The sequence below is a fragment of the Dipteris shenzhenensis genome, unplaced genomic scaffold (assembly GCF_047967505.1).
Source record: "Dipteris shenzhenensis isolate YYH24624 ecotype China unplaced genomic scaffold, Dip_SZ_1.0 scaf0584, whole genome shotgun sequence".
Taxonomy (NCBI): domain Eukaryota; kingdom Viridiplantae; phylum Streptophyta; class Polypodiopsida; order Gleicheniales; family Dipteridaceae; genus Dipteris; species Dipteris shenzhenensis.
The window spans coordinates 16,820-35,196 of record NW_028239890.1 but is presented as its reverse complement, the minus strand read 5'-3'; the positions used below and the strand labels follow the sequence as shown (position 1 = coordinate 35,196).

The 18,377-nt window shown below is 44.0% G+C and overlaps 1 protein-coding gene across 1 annotated transcript; it reads left to right on the top strand.

The window, feature by feature from the left end:
• Positions 1-14,258: 14,258 nt before the first annotated feature.
• On the top strand, positions 14,259-17,922 carry LOC147878078 (replication protein A 70 kDa DNA-binding subunit B-like). The gene is made up of 13 exons (XM_087372446.1): positions 14,259-14,362; positions 14,447-14,490; positions 14,586-14,726; positions 14,827-15,000; positions 15,089-15,266; positions 15,358-15,628; positions 15,708-15,810; positions 15,893-16,017; positions 16,103-16,181; positions 16,281-16,425; positions 16,526-16,689; positions 16,776-16,896; positions 17,436-17,922. The coding sequence occupies exons 1-13, from the start codon at positions 14,267-14,269 to the stop codon at positions 17,634-17,636; spliced, it is 1,842 nt and encodes a 613-aa protein (XP_087228572.1). The 5' UTR covers positions 14,259-14,266; the 3' UTR covers positions 17,637-17,922.
• The last annotated feature ends 455 nt before the right edge of the window (positions 17,923-18,377 follow it).

Below are 18,377 nucleotides of genomic sequence, written 5' to 3'. Positions count from 1 at the left end.
CAAGAGTTTAGGATGTATAGGGAGGTGTCTACACAATTAGCTACATACACACTTGCACCATGCACCATTGGCCAAACCTTGCAAATGCACTTTGATGCACTCTGCGCACAAAACCTCATCTTCCACATAGACCTCATTACTGCACTTCCTCCTAACACCCTCCAAAGTATTCTCTGCCATAATCCTGACCACTGCCGCCCCATCTTAACCATGTCATATTTCTCTCTTGACCTTTAGCCCTTCAGCCCACTTCCCTATCTCTTCTCCGCCCCTCCGATCTCCAAACCGTATCCGCCCATCCCATTCTTCTTAATTTTCAAGCCTGGTGCCGCGTCATCATTAAGTCCCTTAATTATCCTGCAGACGATGATGTGATGCAACTAGCAAAGCCTAAGGAACTCATGCCATGGGTCTGCACTCCCGAAAGTCTACATGCAGACATAAATTGGATGCAGACCTATGACCAAGCCTCAGCAATCGAATCTCAAGGACACCTTGCAGCCTACCAGTCAACCACCTACCAACCCCTCGAAATAATAATCCTCTTTAATAGGGTGCTACAAGCTCTCCAAGACTCACTTGAGTCCTTGGTGAGCAATTTTAAAACAATTCATGTAGCATACCATGAGGAAGTAATCGAGGAAGAGGGAAAAAATGCAATCACCCTCTTTAATAACACCGCCCCTCCTGCATATATTCAGTTACTACCTCCCCTAGATCCCGTCCAACCCACCCAACCTCCCATCCCTCGGAAAACACTGCCCGAGTACTCGTCTAATGCCTCTAACACCACCACCGCACAACATGGGCCCTCCTTGTCCATCTCCTCTAGCGCTCCGGTCAACCTCCTTGATGAAGCCTTCAACACGCTGCTCAAAGTAGCACATTTTGTACAAAGCACTGACATTGCAACTCTTGCAGGCCCCACAAAGCCAAAGCCCATGCCGCTTATAGATGACGACGCTCTGCCATCCCCGCCACTTTCTCCCCCTAAAGATGTTCATTGGCGCCCGGACTTACAGTCCTTCCGGGAGCTGCCAGATAGCGCACTAATGCACCATTGGAAGCGCGAGCTCGAGGGCTCCCACCTCCACCTCTACGAAATTCTTGAGGTGTGCCCCCTCACACAGTTCATAGTGTAGTCATTCGATGATTGGCACCACGTGCATCCCAAGCACATGAGAGGAGGATACAACCTCACCCCCAATGCCCCACTCCCAGTGACCGATGTAGATGCCAGTCTACAGCCAAAGTGGCGGGTCCCCTTCTTAAAGATGGAAAAATTTTGGCGCTACTACCACAACATGCCCATTGATCATCGAATCCACCCATTCTACATGCCCATGGAACGATGTTGGACTTGGGCCGCCTTTCAAGTTCTCTAGCAGCAGGACCCCAATGTGTTGTACAATTTTTTGAAGTACAACCTTCCCAAAGAAATGATGCAGGAGGGTTTTTGCTTCTACCTCCAGTCATTCAATGACACATATGGCTCAGTGCTAGATCCTACCGTCGTCAATGCAGGAGGCTTTTTGCTTCTACCTCCAGTCATTCAATGACACATATGGCTCAGTGCTAGATCCTACCGTCGTCGCTGCCGTCCATTCCAACAATGGGGCTTGGGATATATAAGTCCATTTAAAATTGTGGGCTAAGTACACATTATGCCAACAAGTGGGCAGAAGCAACGGCACTAAGGGAAAACTCATCTTATAGTATGGCGAGCTTTATCTAAAAACTTATCATTTGTAGGTATGATTGTCCTATTAAGTTTGTCAATGATGAAAAAGGAACACATTTCATGGATGAAGTCTTTACATCAACAACTAAATTCATGGTTATATGCCAAGTGGAAACATTATCGTTGATGCAATGGCCAAGACCAACAAGGTATTCAAGTCCATTCTCACCAAGACAGTTAGCACACATTGTTGAGATTAGGATACCAAGCCACATGTTGCATTATGGGCATATCATATGGCATACAAGGTGAAAACGTCCTTAGCTCCATTTTAGATGGCATTTGGTTTGCAAGATTTGTTTCCTATTGAGTTCCTTATTTCGAGTCTTTGAGTAGCCACCAAGCATTAGCTCAAAGAGATGAAAGCAATCAAGAAGTAATTGCAATAACTTGTAGAGTTTGATGAACAATGATCCAAATAGCTTGGTCTCAGTAGGTCATCCAATGGAGAAGGAAAGCTTGGCATGACAAGCACGATGTTCCCAACCCCCCACTCAAAGAAAGGGATGCTCAACCAATCTCAAACTTGGATGGAATGGACCATATAGGCTCATTGAAATCTTCAACAAGGGGATAGTGCAACTAGCTGGATACATGATTCTTGAGCTCTTCAATGAAAGCCAAGTAATGCCCTACCAAGTAAAGCCCTACCAAGCAAAGACCTGCCAAGATATAAGGGCAAGGCCTTGTTCATATGAGCAAAATCCATGTCAATTGACTAGTCTAAATCAAGGCATAATTGTGGATGATTATGGTAACAATGTTTAGTTCAGTAACCCCAAAGAATCACATGGATCACTAAATTCCAATCTAATCTTCCTAATGTCAAATAGAGGAAACCCATGCCCACTTCACGCCTCCTCATCCCATGGACCTCATAGTGAAGATGAAGCACTTCTTGAAGCACAAACACTTCTACCAATTTGCAAAATTTTGATGGGTAGAAAAAGGGAACTCGTGATGGCAAGCAGGGCCATGGCATCATATACTTCCACTGATCACATCCTCCTAATTGATGATTGGTATGTTCTTCTTAACATTAGTTGTATCAATTTTTTATATTGCTATCGGGTATGAAATCCCCTCCCTTGCCCAACAATGAGCATTGCAACACATACATTTAGCTATTCGACCTACCAAGGTTATCTAATCAGCAACATGGTAGATGCAGAGATCTAGCCATTCTTTTTTTTCTCATCAAAGTTCATTAAGATGAATAAAAGCACCATAAATATTCCTCAAACCTTGGTAGCCAAGGCCATCACAAGTTGGGAGAGTCACTAGTAGCTTCGTAGTTTAACCAATTTTGATTCATAGCTTTAGGCAATCTCTAAGGGCCAATCACACTATAAGCTTGGTCCTATCTAAGCATGATTTTGTATCAACTTACTTTGAGGCAAGTAGGCTTACTCCCCCCTCAGCAGTGTTTTACTCACCTAGCTCTTTTGTAACTTACCCCTCGGCACCTAGCCTTAATCCCATTCCTTCATCAATTTTTCTTCCTCATCCTCCAATAACCCATTTTTTATCCGAGTCCTTATAGCCTAGATACAGTTTTTGATAAGCCACATGATAAGGTAGGTGGGACCGCATGGGGATCAAACACATACATCCCATCCAATAGATCTACCTCTTTGCATATGCCTATAGAGTTGTTTCGTGAGGGAAACCAGGGAAACCAAGGCAATAATGAGGGAACCTCCAAACAAGTGGATGCCAAGAAGGATACTATTGAGGAGACAATTAGTAAGAACGGGCTACCTTTGAGTAGCACTATAAAGAGAAGGTTGCTTCTGAGTAGTAATGACAAAGAAATAGTTTGTACTAAGCAACTAAAGGTGGGTCACACAACTACTTTTGAGCAGCGGGATGGTGCAAAAAAGAAGACTACCTCAGAGAAAAATATAGACGGCCTCAACCAAGGCATGGCAAGCCCTCACACCCTTAAGGACCTTAGCCTCAACTTTAGCCATAGCCATAGCCACAACCACGAGAGCCTTCTATCAAACAAGCTTCACATTTTCCACCACCTGATGCTCCAAAATGGGAAGAAGTTTCTGAAAATTTTTGATGGTACAAGAATTCCCCTACAAGAGGTATGTGGCAATTGGCACATGCTCAAGAATGAAGGGGGCATAGCCCTTTGGACTTTTCATCACATCATCAAGCACTAGATATCCCCCAAGCTGATACCATGCTCATCATGTGAACTAGGAATGTGAGCAATGTATAGTTAACTGCTCATTATATAGCCAAATACACCTCTAACCGGGTAGAGTTTGATAAACTATAGGTAGAGTATGATTCTCTAAAGGTGGCCTTTACCACCTTGATGGACAACCACAAAAGGTTGTAGATCATGTAGCTCTTACCCTTGAACTCCAAGGAAATCAGACAACTTTAGAGACCATTGAAGGAGAGTTGATGAAACACACTAGGGGTTCAAGGTGCACTGATAGACAATCCAAGAACTTGAACCATTTCCCACAGGAACATCAACTTGTACCTCTTTTGATGAGATCAATATGTTGCAAGATGAAAATGCTTCTCTCTAGGACTGGTTACATATCCTAGGGCATATACAAAGTTTGATGAGGTCACACCCAGTGTCCAATGACCATCTCGGCAAATTGCCATGCTCAAGCAGCCTAGATGACCAATACCACCTAACAAGCAAAGGCAACCCTCAGTCTACTTTGTAGCCCCCCTCCAAGTTCCACGAACTAGCTAGGTCTACCAAGACCACCCATTCTAAGATAGTTGTATTGAACTCCTATACACCACCTTGGAAGAAAGCTTATGTAAACAAGTGTGGTCCAAATGCCATTGATTAGCCACCCAAAAATGTAATTTGATGACATTAGTTGGCTAGCTCTCCTATACTAGCTCCACATAGCATGTAACAAATCAACCTCATGGCCACTCAAATAACACCTCACCCAGAGGATCTTAAGGGGCAACCAATCAGCTCCTCATCCCATAGGTGGACCCACAACTAAATTCCTTTCATGTGCAAAGCCCAACAAGCATGCAAGAGATCCATTAAAGCAAATGTCTTATGTTCATATTGAATAGCCAATCCCCACCAAATATTTTCACTAAGCCTTCCATCCCCTCTACGCCCACTTCATCCTTTCCAAGTAAGGTGGTCACAACATATCTTCCATGCTTGCACAACTCTAGCCACCAGAACCAATCCCCAAATTCCCATTCCAACTCCCAACAAGTGCCCTCCCTTTACCCTATAAAATGAACAATTACAATGTTAAGAATGATGTAAATTGCACCATCTAGATAGGGTATTAGGGGCAAACGCTAACCCTAACCTTAAGGGGTTCTCATGTATAGACGAACTTGAGAGCCGTTCACTGCCATTTGCTACCAGGCTATTAACTTGTCAAGATCACTGGCTGTTAATGCGAATCATTCACGCACAGGAGAGCATAGAATATGCCTGGTCGACTATGATAGAATCACAGACATAATCTTTAAGATTCTGTCAAGATATCCTCTCCTTCTATTCTGCAACAGGATCAGCTTCATCCAGGTGTTATTGGGGGTTCCATTGATATCTTGTTTATTCAAGAGCACAATCATCATGTCTCACCCACCATCCTACCCTGCCATGTCAGCACAACTTATTTGCCACATGGACACCATGTCAGTATGGCCTATCTGCCATGTCAACATCGATAGTACCAAATCTGCATGACACATCATCCCTTGTGCCACATCATCATCTTCCCAAGTTAGTAGTCCACCTCAGCTACCATGTCATCAAGGGGCCACGTCTCCTACCAAACCATCTATCAGTCTCGTTAGCTACCATGTCCGCAGTGCTACCACATCATCAGGGCCACCTTAGCACACAGTGCCACACAACCACTTTTTGTAGCAACATATGAACACCAGTGCCATGTCAGCACATAGTGCCACATATACACACTTATGTAATTGGCATGTGACCTCACAATGCCACATCATCACGTGTACCACCTCCTCATTTTGACGACTACCCTTGGACAAAGTTTGGCACATATTTCAAATGGCCATAACTTTTGATGTAGAAGGAATATGTTAGTGGTCCAAAAAGCAAAAATGATGAATAGATCATACTCTACATGGTGGGAACCTTGTATCTGCATTCTGGCTTATCCACAAGTTAGTAGCATTCAATACTCTTCATCAAACCCACCTCTTGATCGATTGCACCCCCATTGTAGCCACCCTGCACATAAAAGACTCCACCAAGCCAAGTAAGCCATTGCCATATTACTCAATTAGTTCCTAGCAGTGTTAGTCCCTTCAAATCTGTATCATTGAACACATTCACATATATGACACCAACTCATCCTCTTGACATTTGGCATTTCAGCACGTTAGTGTGACACTTGGCAGAGTTACCCTCCTCAGATTTAGGATTGTTGCATTCATCTTACACACACACTATGCCATCCATGTACAATCATATTTATTTGACGATTTTCTTGCATTGGTTCCTACACGCATATCCATCAGCCTTGTATAGCCTCTTGGCCACTTTATTACAGGCTTGATCTTTGGCACATGGTTGTTGCTCCATCACACGACTTGGTTCACACATTAACGGGCTCAACATAAGCCCCCAATGAGCTCGAGCGTATGACCCCAATGGTAGCTCTCATACAGTGTTCACTCTTGTTGGTACATGGGTGAGCCTCTAGCATAGAGCACCAAATTGCCTCCAATGTGGAGCCATTCACATCACATAGTTGATGATACACCAATCATGACTCAGGATGAGATTTGTGAGAGGAAAGAGAACTTACTGTGACCATTCATTACCATGGATCTGACTCCATCTACTTCACACCACATGCATATACCTAGCAAGATTTTAGCAATAGTGATCATGCAGATCTTTAGCATAGGTAAGTCCTCAATATGAAGCTCTCTCACCTTCAGTAGCATGATACATGCCCCAGTGCATTCCGCTCCTCAGGTGACTTCATTCCATCATCCATCATTTATGCTTTCACTTTTGATCCAAAGCATATTACATCCTAGGACACATTTTTCATAAGTAATGTAGATCCGTAGATCAATATTCATGATACTCTAGCATTGGTTCAGTCATGCCACATTGCACCACGCTTGGATCCAGCTATTAGCAGATCATCCCGCAGCATGAGGACATTCATGCATCACTGTGGTCGTGCCCAGTGAGGTTCAGCCATAGCGCAACCTGGGGAGCCTCAGTATTTCAACATGCACTTATGGTTGTCGTACATAATCCTTATTTGATGCACATTAGTGGTGGTTGGATCCAAAACTTCATATTAGTCCCTATAGTAGCATTTGGCATCTCATTCACCTCAGGCACATCTTATGCATTTTCAATGATATTTCAGACTTCTAGGCCATTATATTATCAACTCAAACTTGAGCCTTTGATAGATGCTACATCCTATGCTGATGGATGTTTAGCCATGCACATATCATACGAACTTCAACTCTGTCCACATTGACTATGTGGTCCTCTTCGACCTCACATCATTTGATAGAGATCATAGTTCTACTGTAGCATACCTCACATATTGCTATCAGTTCTTTTGGGTTAGTGTTACCCTTGTTTGTCACAACCTACTATTATATTATTTCTCCATAGCTACATCGACCAGCTTCACATTTAGATGCCTCTTCTATAGAGCAGCGACATAGTCCACGACAACTTATGACATGTTCAGTACGTACCCATATCTGTAATCATTCACGCAATCATCTTTTGATCAACCAGTTTTTGACTTCTTACTTCCTCATCCCTTCAATCTATCTTTTGGGTTCTGTTCCCAAAGGTGAAGGATGACCTACAACTTAAAGTGGGAAATGCACATTATGTACAGGATCACATAAGTTGTACTCATTGTATAGGCTTTCGTTATGTAGTCACTGTGCTCACACATGCACATACTACTCTAATTCTTTTTAGTTTTTGATGCTATCATTTGCACCAATTGAAATCCACAAAAAGTTATTGTACATGCACCCTCTACTTACATAGTGCAAATTATGAGGGGGTGTTAAGGATGATGTAAATTGCACCATCTCGATAGGGCATCAGAGGCAACCCTAACCCTAACCCTAACCCTAACCCTAAGGGATTCTCATGTATATATTCATGTGTATGTTCGATACAACATAGGGTACATATAGCTATATCATGTGCATTTCTCCCTCTCTCTCCCTCTCTCTCCCTCCCTCTCTCTCTCTCTCTCTCTCTCTCTCTCTCTCCCCACATTATCATACAACCCAAGGGGCCTAGCATTTGAATCATCTAGGGAGCCATTTGTAGCACAAGGCAACATTCTTGAGCCCAATATCATGCAAACTCAAGCCTCCCCTCAATAAGGCATCCCAAGGAATGTAGTGTAGCCTTCTTCCCTACCCTCCTCATCTAAAAAAATGCCCTAACTTTCCTTTCAACCTCCAACCAATGGCATCTCTCAAAGTTCCATACAAATACAATATAAGTTGCGGCTACAGCCAATACATGTTGCAAAACAAGTGATTGCACATTCTAGCCTAGAGGTAGACCTTGCCATGAGCAAAGTTTTTGCTAAAGTTTATCCTTTACCCAATCAAATATGTACCTGGGGGAATTGCCCAAGCGGGCACCTAAATGCCACACAATATCTCCTCTGTAAACCCACCCATTGGACCAAGAAATCCTTTGCCCACTTTGGAAGGAAGTCTTGATCTACTTTGAGTGCAAAATTTTGGCCTACTTGTTGAGCTTGAAGCGCCACAAAAAGTTTGCAAGATTGCAAACAAACTCTTCACACTTGACTGGTCCTCATGTGAGAAGGTCATAATGTCATCATCAAAGAGTTGAACACCAATTGGGAGATTCATCCCTTTAACCAAGCTCTCCCTAATGGCTACCTTAATTTGAACCATAAGGGGCAGTGTGCATAATGCAAACAACAATGGGGCAAGAGAGTACCCTTGTCTCGTAGACCATCGAATCTCATATCTGCCCACCAACCACCATTTAAGCAAATAGTAGCCGAAGCATTGCCAAACAAGGATGAAGCCATTGTTATGTGAAAATTTATTTTGTTACTACTAGGGGCATTTAGTAGGTTTTAGTGACACTGTGTAGAACAACCTTGGTGCTTAGAATGAAAAAACAACTTTTAGGTTTGGTCTTGTTCACTCTTTCCTTCACCCTTGCTTGCATCTCGTTGAGAATTTTACCCGCTTTCATTTTGGTGGAGATGATAGGTAAGCTTGAGATCATGGAAGAGAGAGATACTTGAGGAAATGGTTCAGGTAACAGTGAGAGAGTTGACTTACGCCATGTGGAATGAATAAATGCTTCCTGCTACACTTTGAGAAGCACACGTGGAACTAGTGTATGTATGCAGAGATAAAGCGATGGGCACGAGGACTTCTACCATGAGAACAAGCGGTGAATGAATAAATGCTTCCTTCTACCATGTCTGGGTCGTCGCTTCTCATCCATTTTGGGTAGTTTTTGGTCTTTGATTTTAGTATGACAAAAGGTGACGTGAAGCGACGACCCAGACATGTCCTAAATCCTCCATTTGACTGGGATTCCTTTAAGGAGTAGCTCAACCAATCCATTGCAATCATAGCCATCGCTACTATTGTTGCCTTCTTTGGAATCCAATTAACAGGTGGTGGAAATGACACCAGCTACCCTTCTAACGATAGCTACACCGAAGCTGATGGTTCACGAGTTGACTTGAGGGAATTGGTAGGTTTTTCTCATGCATGTGAGCTGGTCAATAATGAAACGGGGAGGAGGTTTAAGATGGTGAATCAATGCATGTAATTACCCTAAAGCAGTGATTGGGGCTGAGATGGAGAGATCACAACTCCTTTATGGACTTGGTCATGAGGACGTGCATGCCTTTGCTAGGTATGTTAACAACAAATGTGACTCTACAAATGATGAAGCTAGAGCAATTTTTCTTGCACAAGGGTTGGAGGAATAGGCTCTTTTATGGTACCGAGGTTTGGATGATGAGGTCAAGTGTAACTGGAGATTGCTTAGCAAAGCTCTAATTAAAAGTTTTAAGATGAATGAAAACAAATATGAGGCATGGTTGGCAGTGGAGGATCTAATCCAAGAGAAGGATGAGCCAGTTAGGGGAAGGAATTATGTGGCATGGATGGCTGCCTTATATGGCAGTGTTTCTATTCCTATCATGTTGTTTCAGTTATCTTTTATGGTGGACAACATGTATGTTGGAGCTAGTAGGGCCCTGATTATCTTCTTATAGTGGATGGCAGTGTCTCACATTTTGCTTTGGATACAGGACGACGAACCTCTTTGTAACGTGTTGAGCTCATGGAGTAGTTGAGCACGTGTTGTGTACTCAACTGTGGGGGAATGTTATGTGGAATTTTATTTTGTTACTATTAGGGGTGGTTAGGGGGTTTTAGTGACACTACATAGGAGGCTATGTCCGATTGTTTTGTAAGTCTACCTCTACTATGGAGTCCAAAGGGAGGTGGGTCTTGAGTGAGCTTTTAGATGGTACTTGTTTCATGTCGATCAGGTCACTGGGGCTCGAAATATGTAACTAAATGAGTTGGTGAGGGACATGTTCCCATTTGGGGGGGGGGGAGGTAGAGTGGTTTGATTAAGTGAGTGTAGGACTTGGTGTGAATAGGGGAGAGGGACTGTTCCAGAGAGTGGGAGGTTGACGAGTTTCTATGTATGGAGAGAGAAGGTACAGAGGTGAGATTCATAGCCTGGGTTTATGTAGAGTTTGTGGTATACAACCTTGGTGCTTAGAATGAAAAAAGAGCTTTGGGGTTTGGTTTGTTCTCACTCTCTCCTTCACCGGTGCTTGCATCTCAAGCACAAAGCTTGCTTAGCATGCTGATAATTTTCTCATATTTCACCATCTTAATGTACACATGCCCAAAACCCAACTTATGATGGACTCCCAACATAAAATCCCATCATAAGCCTTGTCCATTGTACAGGTGTAATCCATAGTTGCAGACTCATTCAATAGATTCTCAAAGATACCCCTTGATTTGATGAATCCATTTTGCTGTGTGTCAACCATTGAGATGCCTAAATTTTGAATTCTCAAGGCAAGCACCTTAGCAATACTTTTATACGAAGTATTATGCATACTTATTAGTCTCTAATCCCCCACAAGGGAGTAACTTAACCAAGTTTGCATTGACATATTCTAAGAGAGTACCTCTACAGAAAGCAGTGGTGCCATGTCCACCAAATCAAGCTCAAAATATCCCAAAATGTAATGAAGAATCCAGATGTGAAACCATTAGGACCAAGAGATTTACCTTTCTCCATGCAAGACATAGCCTCCCATAGTTTAATCTATGAGAAAGGCCTTGCCAATAAGCATCTCTCTCCTTCTAAAACTCTACACTTCACCCTCAAAAGGAATGCCCTCAAATTCTCTTACCAACAATCATCTTGAATACGCGACTTACCCATAATGCCAGTAAGCTTTGAATGGAACACCTCGGCAACATGCCAAATTTGGTAACCGAATTATTGTGCTTATCCAACACACGTTCCATTGATTCCCTGATATACTTCCTTAGAGGGCATTCCCACGCAGCAGAATTCTTCGGTCGAGTTTTATGGAAAGCGTGAAAATAGTCTCGTGGTCGAAAAATTCGCAACTTCCTATGGGCTCAAGAAGACTACTCTAAAATCGCCAATATGCTTGACGTTAAGTGTGGAAATCGCAATATGGAAGGTCTTGGATTATTTCTTCGAATGGTGGGGCATCGATGGCAGTTGAAGAAGCTGCTTTGCAGCGTGAAAATTGTTGGATGGAAGGAAGAAGCAAAGATTGAGATGTTCCGTTGTAGACATGAAATTCCTATGTTGTGAAAAGCTCCTATAAATAAGGTTGGTGCGGGAATGCGCTCTTACAGATGGAAAGAAAAGCTTAGGACAATCACCTATCGACAATCAAAGAAAAGCTTAGGTCTACTCCTTATCAAAGCCTACTCAAACATTTCCAACTCCCTAGCTTGAATGGCCCCTTCTACCTAAGAGGACATTCCCACAAGCACACTCAAAATGTAGAGATTTTTGAGCCTTCAAAGTAGGGATTTATGTGAGAACGAGTAGATAGAAATTTGCTTTGCATATGCTTTGACAAATGCACCTACATTTAAGGTCTTGTTGAGAGTTTTATCGACCTACGACAGGGAGAAAATCACGTAACTCCTATCTGCACGGTTATTTTGTTTTGTTTTGAGAGCCGCCATTGCTGTGTGAGGGGCTTACACCCACCAGACATCTCATGGAGAACTGCTTCCTCCCACCTTATTTATCCGTTGCCACCTCAAGTGTGGACTCCCCATATTAAATGGAAACTTAGAGAGCAAAGAAGATACCAGGACCCTGATGGACTAGGCATGCGAGACTTGCCTCGACCCCCAAGCCCCCAACTCACTCTGCTGAAACTCCATAAACCGCCGGGTGCTCGATCTGGAGCTGCCATACCCATATCGTGCGGGGTTGGCTCAATGATGTTAATTTCTTTGCCTTTTCGTGATCTTAGTGGGACTTACTATCTTTGAGCCGAAAAGGATGGACACAACTATGTTTTCGACTCTCCACATTGCGCGGCTGTAGAATCGACCATTGTGGAAATGCGCTCTAATGAACAAGGTACCAAATAGGGGGGATGCTATGAGAGAATAGGGACCCCCAGTTAATTAATAGATGTACATTAATTTGTTTGGGCCGACGAGGCGAGAGGGGGGGGAAAGAGATGGATTAATCTAAGGTTTTGTGAATAGGGAGAGTGCGTCGCGTGTAAACTTCAAAATTCTACAGAGTTCTAGACATTTCTGTCACTGCCTTTCGCGAACTATAAAGGCACAGCAAGGCGAGCTATAAAGGGAGAGTAAGCAGCAGTTGCGGTGAGGGAAGAGGGAGCAGACATGAGAGAGGGGAGAGAGAGAGAGAGAGCTGGGCTGAGGGAGAGGAGTGGAGTACGGTAGAGGAGTGAGGCGGAGGAGGGAGAGAGAGGCTCGAAGGGAAGAGAGTGGAGGGAGGGAATGACTGAGAGGCGAGGGAGGGAGAAGTGAGGGAGAGACTAGGAGAGAACGAAGAGGCGCATATGCACTGAGAGGTGAGGAGAGAACGCAGAGGTGACTGAGAGGCGTAGACGCAGTGAGGGAGAGGGAGGGAGCTTAGCTTAATTGAGAATAGGTAAAAAATAAAATGCATGATAAGGCAATAGCTTAGGTTAATTAAGATCGCGTAACATAGAAGACTAAATAATTAATGCGATTAGGCACGAAAGCGAATAGGGGGGCTATGAGAGAAAAAATTCAATTAGCTGTTGGGGGAGGGGGGTGAAGGGGTTAGGAGAGGGATAAATGGGGGGAGAGAAAAATGCCACGTGTCCCTGGAGATGACGTTCCAAAACTCTATGAACTGCCATCGAAGCAGTATAAATAGAGCCTGTGCCCAGCTCCCTGCACTAGCCTTCTTACTCCAGCTCGAATGGAACCTGTGCTTTGTATGGCTTCTCTGCATCGTATGTTGGCGGCAATCAGGTGGGACGGGTGGTGATTCCTTGGAGGGGAAATCATCCCCAAAGCACCCTCGCTCCATTGGTATCGTGCAATCGAGTGCAATCGAGCAACAGACTCCAATACACTGAAGTCTATTGCTGTAACTGGGCTTCCAGTCGTAGACAACGGAGGAGCAAAGGGCCATGGCAGTGGAGACAAAGTGAGGCAGTGAGGGAGGAGCATGTTGCAGCTCGGCTCCGTTTCTGGGATTTAGGGTGGAAGGACACACATCGGGGATGAGGGACGGGAGGGTGCGAAGGAGTAGCGCTATAGACTGTAGGGTTGGAGCTAGTTCGAAGAGATTGTGATGTGAGGCTCTAATGAATCAGAGGGGAGAGGTTGTAAGCGGGAGGGGCAGGTTGGAGGTTAATTAGATTAGCTAAATTTAGATTAATATACATTAGGGGTTTAGCTTCGGATGCTGGAGCACAAAGTGAGAGGATGTTTAGAATTAGTAGACCCATTTTTTGGCTTGCCATAGGTAGGTCTTAAGTGAAGGAGATTCAACAAAAGCGAAAATAGCCAATTTTTATTTTCAAAAATTCTCCATTTTTTAATGATCCACATGCTGTTTTAGCGCACACACACTCTCTCTCTCTCTTTCTTTGTCTCCCTCATCGCTATCAATTCATCATCTCCGCCCTCTGTGGCTAGTTGGATCTCGGGAAGGCCGGATGAATGATTTGTGATCATTCACCTTTTGGTTAGTGTTGTAGGGATTAAGTGGTATGGAGGTGTTGAGGTGTTTGAACTTGGTTTTCAAGGGGATGAAAGAAAGAGGGGGCGGGTGTTTTTCGCGGGCAAATTTCGCATTTGTTTGAAAATTTAAAAAAAAACAAGGCTCTCTCTTATTCTTCTTCATGTTCTTCATCATCTTCTTCTTCTTCATTTTTGCTATCTTGTTCATCTGTTGAAGCTCTTGAAGCTTTCATGGCTTCCTCTCCTCCTCCTCCCCTCACCCCCTCCTCCATCTCATCCATGCTCACTTGCCCCTCCCCCTCCCCTCCCACCGATTACGTCGTCCAGGTCTCCCTTTCTTCCTTCTCTCCCCCTCCTCCTCTTTTTCCTCCTTCCGCCTTGCTCTGTTTTGACGCTTTTTCCTTCCCGCAGGTCGTCGACCTCAAGCCTATCGGAAATAGCGATGTTCGCTTCACGTATGCCCTCTTCCTTCCCCCCTCTCCTTCCCCCTCCCCCATTTACAAACTTGTCCTTCTCAACTCATCGTTTTCCTTCGTCGCATTCCTCCCAGGTTCTTCGCCAGCGATGGAAGCAAGAAGATCAAGACTATGCTCCCGACGGAGAGGGCGAGCGAAGTCACGTCCGGCAAGCTGCAGAATCTGGGGCTTATTCGCATCACCGACTACACGTGCAACGAAGTGCAGGGCCAGAAGTACGCGTCGTCATCTGGCTGGTCGTGTTCGGGTGACAAACTGTTTCTCTGTTGAACATACGCATCCTCCTAACCATTTGGATGCCTTTCTTTCTGGCAGGGTTCTCGTAGGCATCAACTTTGAAGTGGTCGCGCCTGCTCTGGATCACGAAGTTGGGGCTTCAAGGATGGATGAAAAGAAGCCTCCAATCACACTGCAGCCCAAAACCGGAAAGAAATCTGGCGATACTTCAATCATGTCCGCTGCACAGATTGTCCAGGAGCAGCGCGGGAAGTAAGTGATGCTTGCAACTCAACTGTTCTCTCAAAGAAACCTCCCTAATATAAGCCTCACTTTGTGCTTACTGGTCGGTTGTCTTCAGTGCCGCTCCTGCTGCAAGAATGGGCATCTCCCGAAGGGTGTATCCATTGGTATCGTTGAATCCATACCAAGGCAATTGGACGATCAAGGTCAGGGTTACCGGGAAAGGACCTCTGCGCACTTTCAGAAATGCGAGGGGAGAGGGCAACGTTTTCAACGTCGAGCTTACTGACGAAGATGTAGCGTCTGGGAGCCCTTTCATTGTTGTCTTTGCGCCAATCCTTCCCTGCGACGCGATTCAATGACTCATACAGTTGTCTGCGTCCGCAGGGAACTCAAATCCAAGCCACAATGTTCAAAGAGGCCGCTGAAAAGTTTTACCCGAAGCTGGAGCTAGGCAAGGTGTACTTCATCTCCAAGGGAAGTCTTCGGGTAGCAAACAAGCAATTCTCCACAGTGAAAAACGACTACGAGATGACGCTCAATGCGAATGCAGAAGTTGAGGAAGCTGTGGAAGACAGCTCTAAAATTCCCGAGCTTTCATATCGGGCGGTTAAGATCGATGAGTTGGGGCCATACGTGAATGCGCGCGAGCTTGTTGGTAAGCCTTAGAAAGCATCCTGTGTATGCTCTTGGTAGGAGATGTGATTTTTGCCTCACCAACAGTCCCACTACTGCAGACGTTTTTGGAGTGGTGCAGAGCGTTTCGGGAATTGTCAGCATTCGCCGAAAGAGCAACAACGAAGAAATTCCTAAGCGTGATGTTACCATTGCGGACGAGAGGTAGGATGCGAAACATGGTGCTTCACCTTCATGGATTTCTTCGGTTTTCACATCTGAATCTTGCCTTCTTTTGTCGTGGCAGCAAGAAAACCGTCGTGGTAAGCGTGTGGAATGATTTGGCTACAAAAGATGGGGAAAAGCTGCTGGACATGGTGAGTGAATCCCCGGTGGTTCTGTTCAAAGGGACGAAAGTCTCAGATTTCCAAGGTGAGCGGAGGTTTTTGATGACATTGTTCTGCTTGCTAGCTAGTTGATACCACAGCTGTAGCTCTGAATTTTTCTCTGAAATCAGGCGTCTCGTTGTCTACGACGCAAAACAGCGTCATGCTCGTGAATCCTGCTGTTCCCGAGGCTGAGAAGCTTAGAAAATGGTTAGCGCTCTTTCCATATTTGCAAGCTTTATGTAGCCATCAGCCATGCGAAGTCTCGCATTTTGTGGTTTCGTTGATGGGCTGCGCTCTGATTAACAGGTTTCATGGAGAGGGGAAGGAAGCCCAGTTGGTTTCGGCGGGAGCCAGCCTCCCTGGAGGAGCTGCAAGGAATGGCTCGAGGTCTCTCTACTCTGAACGCGAGTTCATTTCACAGATCACGCAGCCTTCCGTAGGGGAAGACAAGGTCGGCTATCATCCTCCCTTTCCCTGTGATTGAAAAGAGACACCTTTGAATCCAAGATCGATACGGAATTCTGATATAGAACCTTGAATTTCTTCCTCAGCCTGCGTATTTTAACATGAGAGGTTACATTAGTTTCATCAAGCCGGAGCAATCGATGTGGTACCTCGCATGCAAGTCATGTAACAAGAAGGTAACGGAACAATATGGAGGCTCCAAGTTTTGGTGTGAAGGGTGTCAGAAAAATTTCGACAGTTGCAGTAGGAGGTAAGGTTGCTCTGGTGATAGCTTTCCGACATCGCTTATCATTTCTATAAGTAGTTACACTCATAACTCTGGAATTGGTCTGTCAGGTACATTATGACAGTGAAGATGTCAGATTTCTCCGGAGAGGCATGGATCTCTGCGTTCAACGAGCAGGCTGAACAAATTCTAGGCCATTCTGCTGACGATCTTTCGGAAATTAAGTCACAGGTCCTCTTCCTTCACTTTTTTGGAAGTTTTCTCAAATCAAGACAATCTGTTCTTTGGTCTTTTGCAAGGCAGACTGCTGTATTTAAGAGGCGAATCAAGGCAGAAGTTTTAGACTACTGTATTGCACGTTTACTACAGTAGACTAATCAATTCACTGTTGGCTGCTCTGAAGCATGTGTCTTATGTGAGACAAATCATTCGTACAGGGTCTATTTTGTTTTGCCGGTTAAAATGTAGTGATAGATCAAGACATTTCTGTTTTTCAGAGTGCTGTTTAGGTTGCAGTTTGTCTCAAGTTCTGTTCTTCAGACTGACCTATGTAAGTTGAAAATATTTTGTTGGAGTGTTCCGAGACCCATCAACCTCACAGATTCAATACAAGACTGTTAAAAGCGAAGGATTTTGCATTAATGCAGGAACATGAGGCTGTTCTGGATTTAACATTTTGCATTGATTGAGGATTGCCTTGATGGGGTGCATGTTTCAAGATGGGATTAATAAGGATTATGCATTAATGGAAGATTGGCTTGCATGTGCAGGATGTTGACATGAAATTGTATCAAGCCGAGCTCAAGAAGGCAATGTGGGTTCCGTGTGTATTCCGGATTAGTGTAGTTCAATCAGAGTATATGAACGAGAAGAGACAACGAATCACAATTCGATCTATAGCAGCTGTGGATTGGGCAGGAGAAAGCAAATTCCTGCTTGAGCAGATTTCTAAACTGAAAGGCACAAGCTGAGTTGTTGAAGAAAAAGCTAATTCCCTGGTTCATCCTCCTTTTGAAAGAGCTTTTCATCATATGGCTTCTTATCTCTGCCCATCTTCCCTCCCAGTTTTCTATTACTTCCTCACAGCCTCCTTTGTACAGTCCAGCCTGTATCACAATTGCCCTCGTTGTATACTTACAATGTCTATTATACTTGCCGGCAGTCTTATGTAGATGCTGGATCATTTCGAGGTGAATCGAAATGACTGGTTCTATGAGAGGAAAATAAAGTCTTTTGGTTTCCTATACAACTCCGAAATGTTAAATTATGTTGCATTTGGATTCCCTTAGATACCCTTTGAATGGGTCTAAGAATTTTGGAATTCCAAAATCCATTGCTAATGGGTAGCCGAATTTTCCTACAAAAAAGAAGAGGGCATATCTTGAGATTTTATTAAGTCATAGATTAGATGCGTTTTCAACTAGAATTGATTACATTGAAATCCTAGGTCAAGCACATTGAAATCCTAGGTCAAGCGTTTTCAACTAGAATTGATTACATTAAAATCCTAGGTCAAATTTGAATAATCATGCATTGTCCCTTAACAAAAAAAAAGTGCACACTTCATCCTCTTATGCTTGAGTAGGTGATGCTCTCCATTCTATTATTTTGCATGGAAGGTGTCCTCACTAATTTGCTTTCTCTCCCTTTCCCTTGACAATTATTAATGAAATTGATTATCTTCATAAGAAAGGTAGGGCTATCTTTTTAAT